Below are 22,033 nucleotides of genomic sequence, written 5' to 3'. Positions count from 1 at the left end.
CCTAAAATGTAGGGCTAGTACGCAGACTCTTGTGGATCTACCTTGCTACTACTGCTGATGTACTGACGGGCATTAACTTCCACTGGTTGAGTCGTGGATAGGATCAGAGGAAACATGGAGCTCTTTAGCGCAAAGACTGAGGCCCAGGGTTGTAGGTTAGGTTGAGATTAGGCTCACTCTCTCCTTGGTGTATCTACAGAATAAGGGTTCTAAAATACTGCCAACAATACAAGTGCCTTCACCCTACTACATTAACTGAACAGTAAGGAGCAGCTGTGTAGTAGAATAGGTACTTACGACAATTAAACAATGGAATAGGACAGTTGTGAGGCTAGTACAGTTACTATTGAGTTAACATTTTGTACCATGGGACTGGCTGGTTGGTTTGTCCGGGCTTTAGAGAGGAGCCAAGTCTCTCTGGCTTCTATTGGAAACTAGAAGGGGCCACTTCCGAAATAAAGGAGAGAGAGTCTACCATGAACTAGTGCATCCAGCAGTTTATTTTGTCACAGGTCATTTAGCGTATCACTTTCCCATTACAGCTTTTGTCCTCTTCAGATTTTTAAAGAGAGCCACTGACACCAGTGCAGCGACCATCAGGCCAAGGACCACAGTAGCTGCTGCTACTACAGTGGTCCATGCTCCTTCTCTCAGGGGAGTTTCTTCTGTAGGGAGGAAAAAAGGGTGAACCACAAGTCAGTGGCCAGATTATGCCATAACTTGGATTGGCAACAACATGCCTCAGTTAGGTCAAGGAGAGGGTATTTGTTCCATACCTTGGGTTGAAGGCCATTCATCTGCTACAAAGCTAACAGGACCAGGTAAGCTTGCTACACCGGAGTTCTCTGCTTGCATCACAACAACATCTGCAAGAGATTAGTCAACACATAATTCTGACTAACTGGAGTCTGGAAATCCACAAACATAGCAAGCTAACTGGAATATCAACAGGAATGCTTCGAGGTCTAGAAAACATGGCCTACAAGAAGGTGGAAAGTGGGTTTAGTCCAGAAAAGACAACTGAGCGGTACCTTACTTTGACATGCTTGAAGACTTCCCACTGATTACAGTGCTGGATCAATCAGGGGCTTCAATCACAGCAAGGGCTGTTTAGGTTAGGAAAGGTTTCTCTCCTAATGTCTAACTGCAAGGGTAGGTAGGCACTGGAGCAAAGTTACCTAGATGGTTTGCAGAATTGGTCACTGGTGGTTGTTAACAAAAAGTAGAGCGGGCTAGATAGTACTTAGTCCTGGTTGAGTGCAGGAGACTGACTAGAAGACCTAGCAAGTTCCCTTTCACACCTACATTATTCTGCTGTGGTAGGACGGCATGTTTACGTGACATTCTAGTTGCCAGCAGTGATTAAATCCTACCTCGTTTGTTTCTGGCTGAGGGAGGACATCGTGTTGAACACAGAGGGGAGTCTGGATGAAGTCTGTCACAGAGAAGAGCACTGCAGTGGAAGTACACCTAGAGCAAAGATAAGGGAGAGACATTTGGAGCACAGGAAGCCCGAGCCTTTAGCTAGAGCTAGAGGGACTGCACTTACTAGGCTAGTGAGAGCCTTGTCACCCGCTACAAAGGCAAAGGTCTTCACTTCAAATCTCTGGCGATAGTTGGGATAGCTGACTGCTAGGCCCACTGGATGAAATGCAGTTCTGTAGTTATCTAGTTCATAGTCACACCTAGAGGTCAGAGTTGAAATCAGGCAAGAAGAGAGTCTTGGAAGGTTTGCATCATTAACATTCAAGTTTAATATTTAGTCCATTACCCAAGAGACCCTCAATACTGTTTCCTAGAGATCTGCCAGAGCTTGGAAGCCTGCATTAGGACAGCAATTCATTGAGGTTTTGAGTCACTCAGTTGTGAGCCATTAGAGTGACAGTTGGCATTTACACATTTTAGTCCTTGAGCATGTGCACTCTCAAATGTCTAGCTTGACCTAAGGCTAGAGCGACCTCCACTTTGTGGTCAGATCATAGCCAGACCGCAACCCTTTGCACCTACATCTGTGTGAGGAACATGCGCTCACAGCTCCAACAAGCCTTTGCATAGCACTTCAGGGAAACACTTGAACAGACCAGCCTCACCTATGTTCCTACAGGAGTTGGAATATACCTACCCATCCACAACAATGTTCCACCGGGGCAGAGAGCTTGGATCTTGCGAGGTTGTTGCCCAACAGTCATCCAGTACCAGTCGGATGTTGGGGTCATTGCGGTTCAGAACTTGCACTTCCAAGAAGATTGGTTGCCGCAGATATTTCACAATAGGGTACTGGTCGTCACTGTAGGGCTGCATGTAGGAGTCATCTGAAAAAACCAAGGACGGCAGAGTTGACAGCCCAGTTCGCAATAGGTAGGAATCTCAATCTAGAGAGATGAAGCAGCCAGCTAAGTAAGAAGTCTGGTACTGTAGATGCATAGAAGGACACAGCTTGTGAGTGCTTTAGTTGAACTCCTTGCACAGGGAGAGAAAAAGCCTCCTAAACCCAACATCCCTACTGGATTCCCCCATAGCAAGAGGCTCTATTAAAACCTAGCCTACCAGGTCTACGTCACAGACCACCAGTGATGGAATCATGCCACCCCTGGATATCAAAAGGTCTCTGGGTCTACTGCTCTGGATAGTAGGGACTGAAGAGCTCCTTTGACTATGGAGGGAATCACTCATTTCTGCCCTGCACACAATTTGCAGCTAGATGCAAGCTTTACCTGGATAGATCAGCAGGATCAAGGAGAGAGGACCCTGGTTTATTGAAGAAACTGGAGGAGGGAGACTGCTTATCCTTACGCTCAGGGACGCGTCACCACTTTTGTAGGTGCACACTACGGTCAGCCTGAAAGACAGAATGTGCAGCATCAGCTTAGCTGGCAATTTGCAGTCAGTCACTTTGCTTAGTGTTGCGATGGGCTGTCACCAGCAGAGTTGTGGACTGACCTGAATTCACTGTCCCTAGAAATCCTGCGTGGCGGTTGATCTGCCCACAAGGCACGCACTTCGTTCTCATAAGTTGTCCTCTCGCCTTCAAACTACAGGGGATACAGGAGTCTTAGTGACTGCCCTGCCACATGAGCGCCTTTTGCAGTCACTGTCCTGACACTTACCCTCTGCCTTGTCCCACACCTGTTCAGTGGGACGTGAAACCGAACCATGTCATTTGAGGGAGACTTGAAGACTGGTTTGCATGTAGGATCTCTTAGCCTGATGGTATCCAAGTCTAGGGCTGGTTTTGTCCTGTCACTCTGTACTTCAAAGTCCATGTAGCCATCCCGAGTGCACACAGCAGCTGAAACATTCAAGGAATTGGGATGGGTTGCTCTAGGGGACTCCTGGACATGGGGCTATGGCAGCTCCTGCCTCAGTTCAGTGAGGGACTAGAGTATTCTGGGCTGTGTGTACAGGGGCCCTAACTACCCTAGGAGGAGAAGTTGTCCTGAGCCTACTGGATTGTAGTTTCTCCAGTTTGTATTGCATGACCTGGAGGGCAAGGATCCTGGAACAGCTCATGCCAGGAGGCTCAAGGACCCAGAGCTGCTGGCAAGCAGTGCTCTATGGCTTAGATGAGGGGGAACCAAAACCTGAGACTAGGCTGGAAACATTCCATTAGGAGTTGTTTAGGGCAGGCCAGGCAGGAGAAGTGGTATGGCTCCAGGTCAAGATTAGTGGCACTGTAGGTTGGGGGACAGCTGGTGAATTCTTTTCTGCAGAAGAGAGCTAGCAGCTGCTGGGGAGCCAGGAACTATGGGAAAAAGCTTATGAGATGTTCAGTTGTATGTGGGGCTGCCTACCTGCCACCTTGCGGGCAGGGGCGTGCAAGAGCGGAGGGAGAAGGAGGAGGAAAGCAGTTCATTTTACAGTGAACACAAATGCACTTTGATGATCAGACACCGACGACTCCCTTCCACTTCCAAGGAGTGGATGTCCAGAATATCCAAGTATGTAATCAGATACATAGGCCTGAGACACCCCACCAGCTAGGAAGGGGCATCCATTTTAGATTTAATTAGTGTGACTTGGCATCTTTATAGTGGAGCCCATTAGTTGCTGAGAACCACCCTACATTGCAAGTTTTGCTTGCCAGCTATTAAGAGTTTACATCAAATATATCAACACTTTAGCCATATGTTCACCCAATGAATCTTGGGCTGTGCGCTGCAGTTTGAGGTCCACTCATGTTCTCCTGTACGGAGGTGGATGACAGCCAGCTTCAGTATTTCATGCTGAGCATGATGAAGTCTCATTTGTAGGCCAGTACTTCTGGGATAGCTGAACCAGCACAGAATGAGTTGACAGAAGTACATGTGGTCTTACCTATTGGTGCATGTTGATCACAGGGACACTCTGGGTAAGTGACCATTGACACCATTTCTCCATGGAAGTTGAAAGTTAGCCTGAGAGATGCTATGTATGACTGAAGTCCTAAGCAGCTCTCCTTGTACAGCTGGAAGAGAGGGAGGCAGGCCACAACATTTGTTGTTATTTAAGGCAGCTGGAAGTCTGTAATGGTAATTTTAGTTATTTATGTTTGCTGGTAAGAGGACAATGCCAAAGGTAGCCTTTTCCCAAGATCAGACACTCATTTAGACTGGACCAATCTAGCCAGAAATATTTTGCTTTGATTAGCTATTTCTTACTCCAGGAGATTGAGTAGGCTGGTTTAGAAGTAGAAATTTGTAAATTTTACATCCATAACTGATTTAGAGTGTCATCTTTAGGAAAGATATTTAGACCTTGTCCAAAGCTCAGTCAATCCTTTAAGTATATATATTTGGCTCTGCAGAACCAGACTAAGTAGTCCAGCAGCCTGGGTTCTCACAACTTTAACTCATTTGTAAGCGTTAGAATACAGCAGGCTAGGTTTTATTCTCAGTCATCCCCGACCCAGAGATCTCACATAAGCAGCACAATCTACAGGAAACGGAATACCATCTCTATCTAGGTATATTGACCAAACTCCTCACTATCCATGGGGGTATTCTAATTTCTTGAGAAGAGCAATAGCCTTACAGATCATTCCAGGGATAACTGCCAGCCGGGAGTATTGTGGGAGTAGTAGACAAGTTGCCTGTCCAGGCTGCGAATGGCAGAGCTAGTGTCATGTTACCAAGACAAGAGAAGGTCCAGAACAAGTAGCTCAAGTCCAGTGCAGTAGCAAGGGGTAGTTTGTTGTCAGGAAACATAGCTTGAATGTTAAGCAAGGAAGTATTTAAAAAACCGCACATTTGGAAAGGGCTATAGAGAGGGGGCTTGTATTGCAGTAATGGAGATCAGATTAGTGCCTGAAAAAAGTTAGTGGTTTATATGACCATTACTCTGAAGATTTGGACATTGCTGGTTGTGAGAGTTGAGGGAAAAGAAATCAGATGGCAGCCAAACAACGGCTGCCGAAGGTACAGATACCTACAGTCTAGTCCAGTCCTATGGCTTGGAACAGACTCTGCTGGTAGGATAGCAAATCTGATTTTGTAGATCAGCCCTTTCTATTGCATCTTTGGTTTGCATTTCACTTACAATTATGACCATTCCTAAATGGAGTCAGATACTAGTTTGTAGGGAGCTTACTCTGGACTTCAGGATTCTTTTGTTGATGTGCAGCTTCACGCCCCTTCTTGTGTCCAGAGCAATTCCATTTGCTTGGAGTTGGGTCATGGGAATGTTTCTGTTGTCTATACTCACAGCAGAGAGGATCCCTGGGAAAGCTGGGATGGCAACAGTCATGTGTGTGGAGTTACAGGTTGCTGGGCCTGCAAGAATAGCTTTGTTAGTTTCCAGAGACATTTTAAGGTTCAAGTCCCTCTCGGGTCAGAGGAGGGACCAGCTTCCTCTGTGAAGAGGGGAAGTTTTACCTGGTGCACAGATCATTCTTGATTCTACAGTTAGCCGCTGGTCAGGAGGCCCATATGAAAGCTTGAGTGCCACAGTATATAGCATCTGGTAGTCTTGCTGCAGAGGATAGATACGGTTGAGAACAGCAGGTTATTCAGAGTGCAGTTCCCAGTGCCAGGTATAAAAGAAGCCTATTAGGATTCAGTAAGCCAGGCTGTAGTTCTGAAGAGACTTCAGAAGTTATGAGAAGTCTTGCAGGGCATGTTAGCCATTTAAATTGTTGGGAAGGCAGAAAGCCACTGGAATTACACCCTAGCCATTTCACATAACTCCTACACACAGGAGTTTTGGGAAGGGTGTACAAGCTCCATTCTAGGCCCTCATGCACCACCTGGATTCATAGCCAGAAGTCAAGCTGAAGCTCTCACACACTCCCATTTCCAGATGCCCTCATGGACTGCATGTAGAGTCAGACTAATCAGACTGCCCCAATAGCTCAGACTAGTGAGCCTCAGAAGTCTGAGACTTCTCACGGTGTCTATTTATAGACACCATCATTTGCCGATGGCAAGTTTTGCCTTTTGGCCTCGAGACAGTCTTGTGCACCTACCTTGTAAGAGGCGACTCCAGTTGCACCAAAAGAAACCTGGAAGATTAGGTTGTTGCTGTCAGCTAGGAATGTATACCCTTGCTGCATGGCTTGCCTAAGGCTTAGCCTGTGTGTTCGTGTTCCATCATCTATGGACAGTATCCAGGCCATCTGAGATTCTGTAGTCTGCAATTTGAGACTTCTGGTCAGTCAAGCATAAGGTTTTTCCATTACCAAGCAAGGGGGTTATTGTTCTTATCTTTAAGAAGTGTTAAGACTGCTGTGAGTGGCAGCTTGGCTAACCAACACAAGAGAGATACTGAAGGGTCCAGTTTGCTACTTTAGCAAGCATCACCAAACTGGCAGTTTCTACATGCAGCAGTTCTACTTTAGAGGCATGTTACTTTGCACACCCAGCCCCCATTTTGACCGACGTTTCATACCATGTGTTCATCAGCAAAACTGGGAAGGAGTCTTGGAAATACAACCTGAAAGAGAACGGGACAGCAGCTGACTTCAAAGCACACTGTTCAAAGAGAAGAGGATACCAAGCAAGCTTTCCATGGTGAGTGGAACAAGGAGCCTCTAACCCATTAGAGGAATGGAAGCTTTCGGGGAGCCTTCTGAGGAAGTGTGCTGCAGTGGCTAGAGGCCTGGCTTGTTTTCAGAGGAACAAGGTGGGGAAGCAGCAAATGCTGTTCTCCCCCTGTAGTTTAGGGCACCTGTGCCCAGGTTGACAGCTACTGACCATTAGCCAATAGAGGGGTCTACATAATTCAGTAAGCTGTGCCAAGCCTAGCCAGGGAAGCCCTTAGAAGTACACAAAGGAGGAGGTAAAGGTAACTAGCTAGAGTTTTTACAAATAAGAAGGCTAGTCTTTAATCTGAGTCTTCCCAGAGATCAGGAAGGGGACAATCCACTATCCTCCTGCTAGTCAGTCTTATTTCCTTACTCCCACCACCCAAAGAGAGTCGACAGACACATCTTCAAGATTTGACTGAGAGGCCATTGAGGTGTCAGACTCCTCTCTACAGCTGAGAGCAGTTCCCTTTCCAAGGGATTGTCAAACTGCCCCACTTACTGCCATGAAGTCTTTAGTACAGTTTGTAGCTCCTGTAAAAATAGTAGGGACGACTTCATCTGCTTGAAGAGAATCACAGCCAATACTGTAGGTTACATTCTTGTCCCTTGCAATGGTTTTGTTGAGCACCAGCAGCTCTAGTCTCAGCTGGTGTTGGCCATGCTATAGCAAGAGAACACATTGGTCAGAATAAGACAGTGGCACAGTTTTACATTACTAGATGTTGCCTCAGATCAGGAATTAGAGCCAACCCTCAGAGGCCACATGTTCATGTTGAGAATTTGCTGTCTATAGAAGAGGCAGGGTTACTCAAAGGAAGGAATTTGATTTCTTGGGAGCCATTTGATTAGTCATTATTACATGGAAGCACCACCTCAGTGGGTGCTCTCAGGAGAAGGAGTCTCCCAGGAAAGAGATGGTACGTTACATGACCCAACACTGCAGTTGGGTCACTTAGGAGGAGTCACTTTGGAGCCTCTGTCAAGTGAGCATGTTCCCAAAGCAGAGGGACAGTTTTACCTCTAGTCTGGTGCAGTTCACATACAGAGCAGTTACAGTCAGCCTCTCATGATCCACCATGTAGTCACAGTCTACAATCTCTTCACCACTTCCATCTAGAAAGAGTAAGCTGGTCAGCTATGCTGCTAGAAGTTGCCTTGAGAACCTAGCTAAACATGCAGCAATACATACCAACTACATGGACCTGCCAGAAGTTGCTTCCAAGCACTCTGGGAAACCCAATCAACATTTTGTCAGTGTGACAAGACACCGTCCCTACAAGAGGAAGTGAGCAGTCTGATATCAACTCCTTGCAACACAGGATAGAAGACAGCATACAGGCTGTTAGTATGCTAAAACCCACTCACTCCAGCAAATGGAGAAGAGAGTCACCCCAGGGTCAGTAAAACTATCCTACCAGCCTCAAGACAAGTCCACGCCTGCCCCCCACCTCCCACCATGATCAGGGGGAATGCCCTGGTTACCTGGGAAGTCTAGAGCCATGGAACTAGTAACACCAGCTGTCAAGGGCACTATAAGGCAACCAAGTAAAAGAAGCAGCCTGCAAACAAGAGAGAAGATGCTCAGAAGCCAGCACAGCAAACAGAACCCTCCCTATACACAACCCTACGCAACCCACCCACTTACCACATGCTGTAAAAGGACCAGCCTAGCTGTAATACAAGCAACCTCATGGCTCAGAGTCAAGCCACCCACATGAAGACACCAGAACAGCTCACCTCCTACTCAGCTACAGGGGTTATATAGGAGGGGCTGCAGCCCCAGCAGCTCTTGGAAAACACCTGGGATGCTTCCTCAACACCTGCTAGCAGCTGACTCTGAGGCTGATGGTTTGCACCTGGCCCTGTTCTGTGCTGCAATCAGTGAGGAGGGGGCAGCTTAGGGACAAAGCTCCTCTTTCAAGGGGATTTTATGCCCCTTTGCACAATTTTCTGTTTCCCTTCACTTTTAAGATTACTTTCGGTATCCATTTTTCCTTTCACCCTGCTCTTCCACCGCCTTTCTCCCTCCGCTAGAAGATGGAGCAAAATAGCTGAGGAGCTAGAAACAGACAAATGCTTTGTGTGGCAGCCTTAAGCTCCCCTAGCCCTTTGCCCCTTACCAAGGAGAACACTTGGCATTGCTGGGCTCTTCTGCCCACTAAAACAGCTTTGTGCTCAGCCATGGGCTTTGTAGGTCACCCCATGCTTGGGAACTATCCTCAGTAGCCCCCGCCCGGGAAATCTTCATTGCCAGGATAGTTCTGTTGAGGAGGGACAGTTTGCCCAATATCTAGTTTGCCATAACTGTTACCAATGTGAATGAATCCTCCCAACCCTCGGGGAAGTAGAGGAATGGTTGTCGTCAGTATTAATCTGTATGTAAGGGGACTGTTGCCCCCTTATTAACATTCAGTGGGGGTGTTTTAGTTGCTAACTCTCAGTACTAAAAAGAGGGAAGGGTCGATGGGTATGGTGAGCAGCTGGGGAGAGCGAGGGGGACCCTGGGCAGCGGGCAGTGGGCCCAGCATAGGGAGACGCCTGAGCCAAGAGGCTCTGCAGGCCAGGTTTGGATCATAACCCCGACAGGGCAGGGGCGACACTGGGAAGAAGGGTCCTACCACTTAGAGCCTGAGAGCGTGCAGCCACCACAAGAGCAAGCGTCCAACCCACAGCATCCCCGCTAGCAGGGCTAGGTCTGGTCATTATCTGTTTAATAGTCCTCTTTGCAAGTGTAATGCATACACTGCAATTGAAATTTGGCTATATGAGGCTAGCATTAGTCTCCTTTCCAACATGCTATTTCAAGTCATACGCTAAGTGAGATAGCAGAGCTTTGAAAACTGTGTTTGTTCCCTGGCATCTCTTCGCACCCCTAGCCAGGGGCAGCAGCTCTGCATAATTTTGGGTGGCCCCCAGAAAGGGTCCAAGTCCCACCCCCACGCATCTGCCTAAGGCTCTGGGAGGGAGTTTAGGTGCAGGAGGGGTGCAGACTATGAGAGAGACTTTGGGTGCTGCGTGCAGGCTTTGGCCTGGGACAGAGGGTTAGGGTGCAGGGCTGGGCCAAGGATGAGGGGTTTGGGATGCAGAAAGCAGGCTGCCCTGGGGCTGCGGGCCAGAGAGGAGAATTCCCCCCAGCCCTCTACCCCCCTGGCAGCAGCAAGTACTGGGGAGGGAGGAGGGCCTCTCCCCAGCACAATACTCATCCAAGCTCTCCACAGCTGCTGCTCAGGAGGTCCAGCCAGGATAAGCCCCCCGCAGTGAGGCACAGCAGCCACCTCAGATTGCCCCCAGTGCCGCTCCCTTGTAGCTGGCAGTGGCCAGCGAGGGAGCGGACCATGGAGCTGCAGGGGGCAGCTGCCCATAGCAGGCAGGGATGCTCCAGGTGAGGCACACAGGGGTGGCAGGTGGGCCCTGGGGAAAGACCTGCCCTCAACATTGGTGAAGCTGGGCCCTCCCAGGCCCTGAATTTTCTGGAGCCTGGGCACCATGGGCCCAAACAACTCACTGCCCCTGCCCCTTGCACAGTGTAGGCAATATAGAGAACTATATACAGGACTAGGCCTCCTACTGTAGTTCTTAGAGCAAGGAAGGTGATTTACCTAGAGAGGTACTGTGGGGAGTGGAAGGGGGAAGAAATCCGCACTGGAAGCCCCCTCAGATTCTGCCAGCAGCCCTCTAACAGTGCTTTCTCACTGCTATTACTTGAGCTTCCCTTGATATACAAACATGAGAAATGGAGTAGGGTTAGGTGACAGGAATACTCAGTCATTCCAAGAAAAGATCCTCGAACAGCAAGAGGAACAGGCACTGCTCTCATCCTAATATAGCTATAGTTATCCTAAAGGATTATGTGGGGGAAGGAAAGTAGGAAGCAGGGAGATATTTAGTTATTCATGCAGAGAAAAAAAAAAATCACAGTTCAGACAATTTATCCCATTAAATTCTAACTTGAGAGAAAGCACAGAATTTGGAGGGGAGGAGGGGAAATGTGTAGTCAGTGTTCAGTTCCATGGCACTAGAGATCCTAGCAATTTCACACATCTAGGAAAGCAGCAGCTGTGGAGAATACAGTCACCTGAGGTGCTAGTATAGTGATATCTGACACTAGGGTTAAGCTACTGTCCAGCCCCAGAGGAGAGGGCCCTCAAGTTAATTACGCAATTGTGAGGAAGTTTGCTTTTTTGTTGTTTTTTTAAACCAGCTAAGTCTTTTGTCAGCCAGGCAAGTTACTCAGTCTTGAAGGGGGTGTAAATAGCCTGATGAAGAGTTCATTTTAAATCTAAGGATAGTAGTTAGTAAAAAGATGGCTCTATTCTCTGTCTACCCTGCCTTTCTGGAAGTAGCCTCACTGATTTTATGCTATGGCCAGAGTAGGTCATAGAGTAAGTAGGGACATTTAAATTTTCCAGTTAAAGGTAGCAACTGTGCCACAGTTGCTCTGTTATGCAGTAAGTAAGCACCCTGATTTTCAAAGGGTTAAAAAAAAAAACCCTCAAGTTGATCCCATTTCAAAACAAGAACCCCAACACTATGTGATTAGATCCACTGGGTGTGTAGTCTGGAACTGTGGCAGGCATGCTGTGTAGCCCTGACTCTTCTTCCCCCTGCCCTAGAGGCAATTAAAAAACCCTACACCCACCCTCAAACTAGCCAATTAAACCAAAAAAACCAAGCCCAAATCCAGCATTCCCACCCCCCACATTTGGCATATAACTGCCTATTCCTGATCAGGTGTCACTTTCTGCATGTAGCGTAGGTACCTCAGCCCACATGGAGTTGTCAGAGACTATGGCAGAGAAGAGATGTTGCCAAAATAAACCTGGCAAAGGTCTTGGTTTGGACAAGTCTACTTTTCTAGGTCCAGTTACTGGTCACCAACTGCTGCGTGGCTCTATGTTTTGTGTAGGGCAAGTATTGCCAATTTGGAAATCAGGACTACAGTTTGTTCTTGCCTGCTGCATCTCTGGGAGCTGGTGTTCACAGAAAACCACAGCTATGGAGGACAGCTTTATGAAAGCCCTATTGCTGGCCTAAGTTTAAGCCTAGTGTAGTGGCTAGTATCTGCCAGAGTCACCACCACTATGCCAGGACACTTGAGCTACACAGAGCGTGGCTGGAGCCCCTAGCCCTGCAACTGCGTGGGTAAGCTAGAAGACTAGCAGAAGGTTGACAGACAGCACAACGTTTTCTAGAATACAGTTGTCTCTTCAAAAATGCCCCATAGTGTCAAGTGTACTGAGTCCAACTGCTTTTGTAATAGGCACTATGAGTGGTTAGTTTCATTAGTGCTAGACATGGCGCTGTTGGTATAAGAACACAAGATCTCCTAAAATGTAGGGCTAGTACGCAGACTCTTGTGGATCTACCTTGCTACTACTGCTGATGTACTGACGGGCATTAACTTCCACTGGTTGAGTCGTGGATAGGATCAGAGGAAACATGGAGCTCTTTAGCGCAAAGACTGAGGCCCAGGGTTGTAGGTTAGGTTGAGATTAGGCTCACTCTCTCCTTGGTGTATCTACAGAATAAGGGTTCTAAAATACTGCCAACAATACAAGTGCCTTCACCCTACTACATTAACTGAACAGTAAGGAGCAGCTGTGTAGTAGAATAGGTACTTACGACAATTAAACAATGGAATAGGACAGTTGTGAGGCTAGTACAGTTACTATTGAGTTAACATTTTGTACCATGGGACTGGCTGGTTGGTTTGTCCGGGCTTTAGAGAGGAGCCAAGTCTCTCTGGCTTCTATTGGAAACTAGAAGGGGCCACTTCCGAAATAAAGGAGAGAGAGTCTACCATGAACTAGTGCATCCAGCAGTTTATTTTGTCACAGGTCATTTAGCGTATCACTTTCCCATTACAGCTTTTGTCCTCTTCAGATTTTTAAAGAGAGCCACTGACACCAGTGCAGCGACCATCAGGCCAAGGACCACAGTAGCTGCTGCTACTACAGTGGTCCATGCTCCTTCTCTCAGGGGAGTTTCTTCTGTAGGGAGGAAAAAAGGGTGAACCACAAGTCAGTGGCCAGATTATGCCATAACTTGGATTGGCAACAACATGCCTCAGTTAGGTCAAGGAGAGGGTATTTGTTCCATACCTTGGGTTGAAGGCCATTCATCTGCTACAAAGCTAACAGGACCAGGTAAGCTTGCTACACCGGAGTTCTCTGCTTGCATCACAACAACATCTGCAAGAGATTAGTCAACACATAATTCTGACTAACTGGAGTCTGGAAATCCACAAACATAGCAAGCTAACTGGAATATCAACAGGAATGCTTCGAGGTCTAGAAAACATGGCCTACAAGAAGGTGGAAAGTGGGTTTAGTCCAGAAAAGACAACTGAGCGGTACCTTACTTTGACATGCTTGAAGACTTCCCACTGATTACAGTGCTGGATCAATCAGGGGCTTCAATCACAGCAAGGGCTGTTTAGGTTAGGAAAGGTTTCTCTCCTAATGTCTAACTGCAAGGGTAGGTAGGCACTGGAGCAAAGTTACCTAGATGGTTTGCAGAATTGGTCACTGGTGGTTGTTAACAAAAAGTAGAGCGGGCTAGATAGTACTTAGTCCTGGTTGAGTGCAGGAGACTGACTAGAAGACCTAGCAAGTTCCCTTTCACACCTACATTATTCTGCTGTGGTAGGACGGCATGTTTACGTGACATTCTAGTTGCCAGCAGTGATTAAATCCTACCTCGTTTGTTTCTGGCTGAGGGAGGACATCGTGTTGAACACAGAGGGGAGTCTGGATGAAGTCTGTCACAGAGAAGAGCACTGCAGTGGAAGTACACCTAGAGCAAAGATAAGGGAGAGACATTTGGAGCACAGGAAGCCCGAGCCTTTAGCTAGAGCTAGAGGGACTGCACTTACTAGGCTAGTGAGAGCCTTGTCACCCGCTACAAAGGCAAAGGTCTTCACTTCAAATCTCTGGCGATAGTTGGGATAGCTGACTGCTAGGCCCACTGGATGAAATGCAGTTCTGTAGTTATCTAGTTCATAGTCACACCTAGAGGTCAGAGTTGAAATCAGGCAAGAAGAGAGTCTTGGAAGGTTTGCATCATTAACATTCAAGTTTAATATTTAGTCCATTACCCAAGAGACCCTCAATACTGTTTCCTAGAGATCTGCCAGAGCTTGGAAGCCTGCATTAGGACAGCAATTCATTGAGGTTTTGAGTCACTCAGTTGTGAGCCATTAGAGTGACAGTTGGCATTTACACATTTTAGTCCTTGAGCATGTGCACTCTCAAATGTCTAGCTTGACCTAAGGCTAGAGCGACCTCCACTTTGTGGTCAGATCATAGCCAGACCGCAACCCTTTGCACCTACATCTGTGTGAGGAACATGCGCTCACAGCTCCAACAAGCCTTTGCATAGCACTTCAGGGAAACACTTGAACAGACCAGCCTCACCTATGTTCCTACAGGAGTTGGAATATACCTACCCATCCACAACAATGTTCCACCGGGGCAGAGAGCTTGGATCTTGCGAGGTTGTTGCCCAACAGTCATCCAGTACCAGTCGGATGTTGGGGTCATTGCGGTTCAGAACTTGCACTTCCAAGAAGATTGGTTGCCGCAGATATTTCACAATAGGGTACTGGTCGTCACTGTAGGGCTGCATGTAGGAGTCATCTGAAAAAACCAAGGACGGCAGAGTTGACAGCCCAGTTCGCAATAGGTAGGAATCTCAATCTAGAGAGATGAAGCAGCCAGCTAAGTAAGAAGTCTGGTACTGTAGATGCATAGAAGGACACAGCTTGTGAGTGCTTTAGTTGAACTCCTTGCACAGGGAGAGAAAAAGCCTCCTAAACCCAACATCCCTACTGGATTCCCCCATAGCAAGAGGCTCTATTAAAACCTAGCCTACCAGGTCTACGTCACAGACCACCAGTGATGGAATCATGCCACCCCTGGATATCAAAAGGTCTCTGGGTCTACTGCTCTGGATAGTAGGGACTGAAGAGCTCCTTTGACTATGGAGGGAATCACTCATTTCTGCCCTGCACACAATTTGCAGCTAGATGCAAGCTTTACCTGGATAGATCAGCAGGATCAAGGAGAGAGGACCCTGGTTTATTGAAGAAACTGGAGGAGGGAGACTGCTTATCCTTACGCTCAGGGACGCGTCACCACTTTTGTAGGTGCACACTACGGTCAGCCTGAAAGACAGAATGTGCAGCATCAGCTTAGCTGGCAATTTGCAGTCAGTCACTTTGCTTAGTGTTGCGATGGGCTGTCACCAGCAGAGTTGTGGACTGACCTGAATTCACTGTCCCTAGAAATCCTGCGTGGCGGTTGATCTGCCCACAAGGCACGCACTTCGTTCTCATAAGTTGTCCTCTCGCCTTCAAACTACAGGGGATACAGGAGTCTTAGTGACTGCCCTGCCACATGAGCGCCTTTTGCAGTCACTGTCCTGACACTTACCCTCTGCCTTGTCCCACACCTGTTCAGTGGGACGTGAAACCGAACCATGTCATTTGAGGGAGACTTGAAGACTGGTTTGCATGTAGGATCTCTTAGCCTGATGGTATCCAAGTCTAGGGCTGGTTTTGTCCTGTCACTCTGTACTTCAAAGTCCATGTAGCCATCCCGAGTGCACACAGCAGCTGAAACATTCAAGGAATTGGGATGGGTTGCTCTAGGGGACTCCTGGACATGGGGCTATGGCAGCTCCTGCCTCAGTTCAGTGAGGGACTAGAGTATTCTGGGCTGTGTGTACAGGGGCCCTAACTACCCTAGGAGGAGAAGTTGTCCTGAGCCTACTGGATTGTAGTTTCTCCAGTTTGTATTGCATGACCTGGAGGGCAAGGATCCTGGAACAGCTCATGCCAGGAGGCTCAAGGACCCAGAGCTGCTGGCAAGCAGTGCTCTATGGCTTAGATGAGGGGGAACCAAAACCTGAGACTAGGCTGGAAACATTCCATTAGGAGTTGTTTAGGGCAGGCCAGGCAGGAGAAGTGGTATGGCTCCAGGTCAAGATTAGTGGCACTGTAGGTTGGGGGACAGCTGGTGAATTCTTTTCTGCAGAAGAGAGCTAGCAGCTGCTGGGGAGCCAGGAACTATGGGAAAAAGCTTATGAGATGTTCAGTTGTATGTGGGGCTGCCTACCTGCCACCTTGCGGGCAGGGGCGTGCAAGAGCGGAGGGAGAAGGAGGAGGAAAGCAGTTCATTTTACAGTGAACACAAATGCACTTTGATGATCAGACACCGACGACTCCCTTCCACTTCCAAGGAGTGGATGTCCAGAATATCCAAGTATGTAATCAGATACATAGGCCTGAGACACCCCACCAGCTAGGAAGGGGCATCCATTTTAGATTTAATTAGTGTGACTTGGCATCTTTATAGTGGAGCCCATTAGTTGCTGAGAACCACCCTACATTGCAAGTTTTGCTTGCCAGCTATTAAGAGTTTACATCAAATATATCAACACTTTAGCCATATGTTCACCCAATGAATCTTGGGCTGTGCGCTGCAGTTTGAGGTCCACTCATGTTCTCCTGTACGGAGGTGGATGACAGCCAGCTTCAGTATTTCATGCTGAGCATGATGAAGTCTCATTTGTAGGCCAGTACTTCTGGGATAGCTGAACCAGCACAGAATGAGTTGACAGAAGTACATGTGGTCTTACCTATTGGTGCATGTTGATCACAGGGACACTCTGGGTAAGTGACCATTGACACCATTTCTCCATGGAAGTTGAAAGTTAGCCTGAGAGATGCTATGTATGACTGAAGTCCTAAGCAGCTCTCCTTGTACAGCTGGAAGAGAGGGAGGCAGGCCACAACATTTGTTGTTATTTAAGGCAGCTGGAAGTCTGTAATGGTAATTTTAGTTATTTATGTTTGCTGGTAAGAGGACAATGCCAAAGGTAGCCTTTTCCCAAGATCAGACACTCATTTAGACTGGACCAATCTAGCCAGAAATATTTTGCTTTGATTAGCTATTTCTTACTCCAGGAGATTGAGTAGGCTGGTTTAGAAGTAGAAATTTGTAAATTTTACATCCATAACTGATTTAGAGTGTCATCTTTAGGAAAGATATTTAGACCTTGTCCAAAGCTCAGTCAATCCTTTAAGTATATATATTTGGCTCTGCAGAACCAGACTAAGTAGTCCAGCAGCCTGGGTTCTCACAACTTTAACTCATTTGTAAGCGTTAGAATACAGCAGGCTAGGTTTTATTCTCAGTCATCCCCGACCCAGAGATCTCACATAAGCAGCACAATCTACAGGAAACGGAATACCATCTCTATCTAGGTATATTGACCAAACTCCTCACTATCCATGGGGGTATTCTAATTTCTTGAGAAGAGCAATAGCCTTACAGATCATTCCAGGGATAACTGCCAGCCGGGAGTATTGTGGGAGTAGTAGACAAGTTGCCTGTCCAGGCTGCGAATGGCAGAGCTAGTGTCATGTTACCAAGACAAGAGAAGGTCCAGAACAAGTAGCTCAAGTCCAGTGCAGTAGCAAGGGGTAGTTTGTTGTCAGGAAACATAGCTTGAATGTTAAGCAAGGAAGTATTTAAAAAACCGCACATTTGGAAAGGGCTATAGAGAGGGGGCTTGTATTGCAGTAATGGAGATCAGATTAGTGCCTGAAAAAAGTTAGTGGTTTATATGACCATTACTCTGAAGATTTGGACATTGCTGGTTGTGAGAGTTGAGGGAAAAGAAATCAGATGGCAGCCAAACAACGGCTGCCGAAGGTACAGATACCTACAGTCTAGTCCAGTCCTATGGCTTGGAACAGACTCTGCTGGTAGGACAGCAAATCTGATTTTGTAGATCAGCCCTTTCTATTGCATCTTTGGTTTGCATTTCACTTACAATTATGACCATTCCTAAATGGAGTCAGATACTAGTTTGTAGGGAGCTTACTCTGGACTTCAGGATTCTTTTGTTGATGTGCAGCTTCACGCCCCTTCTTGTGTCCAGAGCAATTCCATTTGCTTGGAGTTGGGTCATGGGAATGTTTCTGTTGTCTATACTCACAGCAGAGAGGATCCCTGGGAAAGCTGGGATGGCAACAGTCATGTGTGTGGAGTTACAGGTTGCTGGGCCTGCAAGAATAGCTCTGTTAGTGTCCAGAGACATTTTAAGGTCCAAGTCCCTCTCGGGTCAGAGGAGGGACCAGCTTCCTCTGTGAAGAGGGGAAGTTTTACCTGGTGCACAGATCATTCTTGATTCTACAGTTAGCCGCTGGTCAGGAGGCCCATATGAAAGCTTGAGTGCCACAGTATATAGCATCTGGTTGTCTTGCTGCAGAGGATAGATACGGTTGAGAACAGCAGGTTATTCAGAGTGCAGTTCCCAGTGCCAGGTATAAAAGAAGCCTATTAGGATTCAGTAAGCCAGGCTGTAGTTCTGAAGAGACTTCAGAAGTTATGAGAAGTCTTGCAGGGCACGTTAGCCATTTAAATTGTTGGGAAGGCAGAAAGCCACTGGAATTACACCCTAGCCATTTCACATAACTCCTACACACAGGAGTTTTGGGAAGGGTGTACAAGCTCCATTCTAGGCCCTCATGCACCACCTGGATTCATAGCCAGAAGTCAAGCTGAAGCTCTCACACACTCCCATTTCCAGATGCCCTCATGGACTGCATGTAGAGTCAGACTAATCAGACTGCCCCAATAGCTCAGACTAGTGAGCCTCAGAAGTCTGAGGCTTCTCACGGTTCTATTTATAGACACCATCGTTTGCCGATGGCAAGTTTTGCCTTTCAGCCTCGAGACAGTCTTGTGCACCTACCTTGTAAGAGGCGACTCCAGTTGCACCAAAAGAAACCTGGAAGATTAGGTTGTTGCTGTCAGCTAGGAATGTATACCCTTGCTGCATGGCTTGCCTAAGGCTTAGCCTGTGTGTTCGTGTTCCATCATCTATGGACAGTATCCAGGCCATCTGAGATTCTGTAGTCTGCAATTTGAGACTTCTGGTCAGTCAAGCATAAGGTTTTTCCATTACCAAGCAAGGGGGTTATTGTTCTTATCTTTAAGAAGTGTTAAGACTGCTGTGAGTGGCAGCTTGGCTAACCAACACAAGAGAGATACTGAAGGGTCCAGTTTGCTACTTTAGCAAGCATCACCAAACTGGCAGTTTCTACATGCAGCAGTTCTACTTTAGAGGCATGTTACTTTGCCCACCCAGCCCCCATTTTGACCCATTTTTCATACCATATGTTCATCAGCAAAACTGGGAAGGAGTCTTGGAAATACAACCTGAAAGAGAACAGGACAGCAGCTGACTTCAAAGCACACTGTTCAAAGAGAAGAGGATACCAAGCAAGCTTTCCTTGGTGAATGGAACAAGGAGCCTCTAACCCATTAGAGGAATGGAAGCTTTCGGGGAGTCTTCTGAGGAAGCGTGCTGCAGTGGCTAGAGGCCTGGCTTGTTTCTAGAGGAACAAGGTGGGGAAGCAGCAAATGCTGTTCTCCCCCTGTAGTTTAGAGCACCTGTTGACAGCTACTGACCATTAGCCAATAGAGGGGTCTACATAATTCAGTAAGCTGTGCCAAGCCTAGCCAGGGAAGCCCTTAGAAGTACACAAAGGAGGAGGTAAAGGTAACTAGCTAGAGTTTTTACAAATAAGAATGGCTAGTCTTTAATCTGAGTCTTCCCAGAGATCAGGAAGGGGAAAATCCACTATCCTCCTGCTAATCAGTCTTATTTCCTTACTCCCACCACCCAAAGAGAGTCGACAGACACATCTTCAAGATTTGACCGAGAGGCCATTGAGGTGTCAGACTCCTCTCTACAGCTGAGAGCAGTTCCCTTTCCAAGGGATTGTCAAACTGCCCCACTTACTGCCATGAAGTCTTTAGTACAGTTTGTAGCTCCTGTAAAAATAGTAGGGACGACTTCATCTGCTTGAAGAGAATCACAGCCAATACTGTAGGTTACATTCTTGTCCCTTGCAATGGTTTTGTTGAGCACCAGCAGCTCTAGTCTCAGCTGGTGTTGGCCATGCTATAGCAAGAGAACACATTGGTCAGAATAAGACAGTGGCACAGTTTTACATTACTAGATGTTGCCTCAGATCAGCAATTAGAGCCAACCCTCAGAGGCCACATGTTCAAGTTGAGAATTTGCTGTCTATAGAAGAGGCAGGGTTACTCAAAGGAAGGAATTTGATTTTTGGGAGCCATTTGATTAGTCATTATTACATGGAAGCACCACCTCAGTGGGTGCTCTGGGGAGAAGGAGTCTTCCAGGAAAGAGAAATGGTACATTACATGACCCAACACTGCAGTTGGGTCACTTAGGAGGAGTCACTTTGGAGCCTCTGTCAAGTGAGCATGTTCCCAAAGCAGAGGGACGGTTTTACCTCTAGTCTGGTGCAGTTCACATACAGAGCAGTTACAGTCAGCCTCTCATGATCCACCATGTAGTCACAGTCTACAATCTCTTCACCACTTCCATCTAGAAAGAGTAAGCTGGTCAGCTATGCTGCTAGAAGTTGCCTTGAGAACCTAGCTAAACATGCAGCAATACATACCAACTACATGGACCTGCCAGAAGTTGCTTCCAAGCTCTCTGGGAAACCCAATCAACATTTTGTCAGTGTGACAAGACACCGTCCCTACAAGAGGAAATGAGCAGTCTGATATCAACTCCTTGCAACACAGGATAGGAGACAGCATACAGACCGTTAGTATGCAAAACCCACTCACTCCAGCAAATGGAGAGCAGAGAGTCATTAGTTTGGAACACACCCCAGGGTCAGTAAAACTATCCTATCAGCCTCAAGACAAGTCCACCCCTGCCCCACCTCCAACCATGATCAGGGGAATGCCCTGATTACCTGGGAAGTCTAGAGCCATGGAACTAGTAACACCAGCTGTCAAGGGCACTATAAGGCAACCAAGTAAAAGAAGCAGCCTGCAAACAAGAGAGAAGATGCTCAGAAGCCAGCACAGCAAACAGAATCCTCCCTATACACAACCCTACGCAACCCACCCACTTACCACATGCTGTAAAAGGACCAGCCTAGCTGTAATACAGGCAACCTCATAGCTGAGAGTCAAGCCACCCACATGAAGACACCAGAACAACTCACCTCCTACTCAGCTACAGGGGTTATATAGGAGGGGCTGCAGCCCCAGCACACCAGCAGCTCTTGGAAAACACCTGGGATGCTTCCTCAACACCTGCTAGCAGCTGACTCTGAGGCTGATGGTTTGCACCTGGCCCTGTTCTGTGCTGCAATCAGTGAGGAGGGGCAGCTTAGGGACAAAGCTCCTCTTTCAAGGGGATTTTATGCCCCTTTGCACAATTTTCTGTTTCCCTTCACTTTTAAGATTACTTTCGGTATCCATTTTTCCTTTCACCCTGCTCTTCCACCGCCTTTCTCCCTCCGCTAGAAGATGGAGCAAAATAGCTGAGGAGCTAGAAACAGACAAATGCTTTGTGTGGCAGCCTTAAGCTCCCCTAGCCCTTTGCCCCTTACCAAGGAGAACACTTGGCATTGCTGGGCTCTTCTGCCCACTAAAACAGCCTTGTGCTCAGCCATGGGGTTTGTAGGTCACCCCACGCTTGGGAACTATCCTCAGTAGCCCCCGCCCGGGAAATCTTCATTGCCAGGGTAGTTCTGTTGAGGAGGGACAGTTTGCCCAATATCTAGTTTGCCATAACTGTTACCAATGTGAATGAATCCTCCCAACCCTCGGGGAAGTAGAGGAATGGTTGTCGTCAGTATTAATCTGTATGTAAGGGGACTGTTGCCCCCTTATTAACATTCAGTGGGGGTGTTTTAGTTGCTAACTCTCAGTACTAAAAAGAGGGAAGGGTCGATGGGTATGGTGAGCAGCTGGGGAGAGCGAGGGGGACCCTGGGCAGCGGGCCCAGCATAGGGAGACGCCTGAGCCAAGAGGCTCTGCAGGCCAGGTTTGGATCATAACCCCGACAGGGCAGGGGCGACACTGGGAAGAAGGGTCCTACCACTTAGAGCCTGAGAGCGTGCAGCCACCACAAGAGCAAGCGTCCAACCCACAGCATCCCCGCTAGCAGGGCTAGGTCTGGTCA

At 47.5% G+C, this 22,033-nt stretch overlaps 2 protein-coding genes across 2 annotated transcripts; both read right to left on the bottom strand.

Moving 5' to 3' along the window:
* Window positions 1-502: 502 nt before the first annotated feature.
* Window positions 503-8,650, bottom strand: LOC140917870 (zona pellucida sperm-binding protein 2). Its single transcript, XM_078854473.1, has 17 exons — window positions 8,646-8,650; window positions 8,483-8,559; window positions 8,019-8,113; window positions 7,500-7,661; window positions 6,862-6,906; window positions 6,440-6,604; window positions 5,850-5,946; window positions 5,566-5,747; window positions 4,315-4,444; window positions 3,108-3,289; window positions 2,941-3,032; window positions 2,715-2,839; window positions 2,123-2,312; window positions 1,550-1,685; window positions 1,374-1,470; window positions 777-866; window positions 503-665 (listed from the first exon to the last, which is right to left on the bottom strand). Exons 1-17 carry the CDS (start codon window positions 8,648-8,650, stop codon window positions 526-528), a joined length of 2,010 nt encoding a protein of 669 aa, XP_078710599.1. The 3' UTR covers window positions 503-525.
* Window positions 8,651-12,827: 4,177 nt separating this feature from the next.
* On the bottom strand, window positions 12,828-20,587 carry LOC140917869 (zona pellucida sperm-binding protein 2). The gene is made up of 16 exons (XM_073361397.2): window positions 20,508-20,587; window positions 20,337-20,431; window positions 19,817-19,978; window positions 19,186-19,230; window positions 18,764-18,928; window positions 18,175-18,271; window positions 17,891-18,072; window positions 16,640-16,769; window positions 15,433-15,614; window positions 15,266-15,357; window positions 15,040-15,164; window positions 14,448-14,637; window positions 13,875-14,010; window positions 13,699-13,795; window positions 13,102-13,191; window positions 12,828-12,990 (listed from the first exon to the last, which is right to left on the bottom strand). Exons 1-16 carry the CDS (start codon window positions 20,563-20,565, stop codon window positions 12,851-12,853), a joined length of 1,986 nt encoding a protein of 661 aa, XP_073217498.2. The 5' UTR covers window positions 20,566-20,587; the 3' UTR covers window positions 12,828-12,850.
* Between the last annotated feature and the right edge of the window lie 1,446 nt (window positions 20,588-22,033).

The sequence above is a fragment of the Lepidochelys kempii genome, chromosome 10 (assembly GCF_965140285.1).
Source record: "Lepidochelys kempii isolate rLepKem1 chromosome 10, rLepKem1.hap1, whole genome shotgun sequence".
NCBI classification, from domain to species: Eukaryota; Metazoa; Chordata; order Testudines; family Cheloniidae; genus Lepidochelys; species Lepidochelys kempii.
Note: the sequence above shows the minus strand (reverse complement) of the source record. Positions and strands in the feature narration are given on the sequence as shown.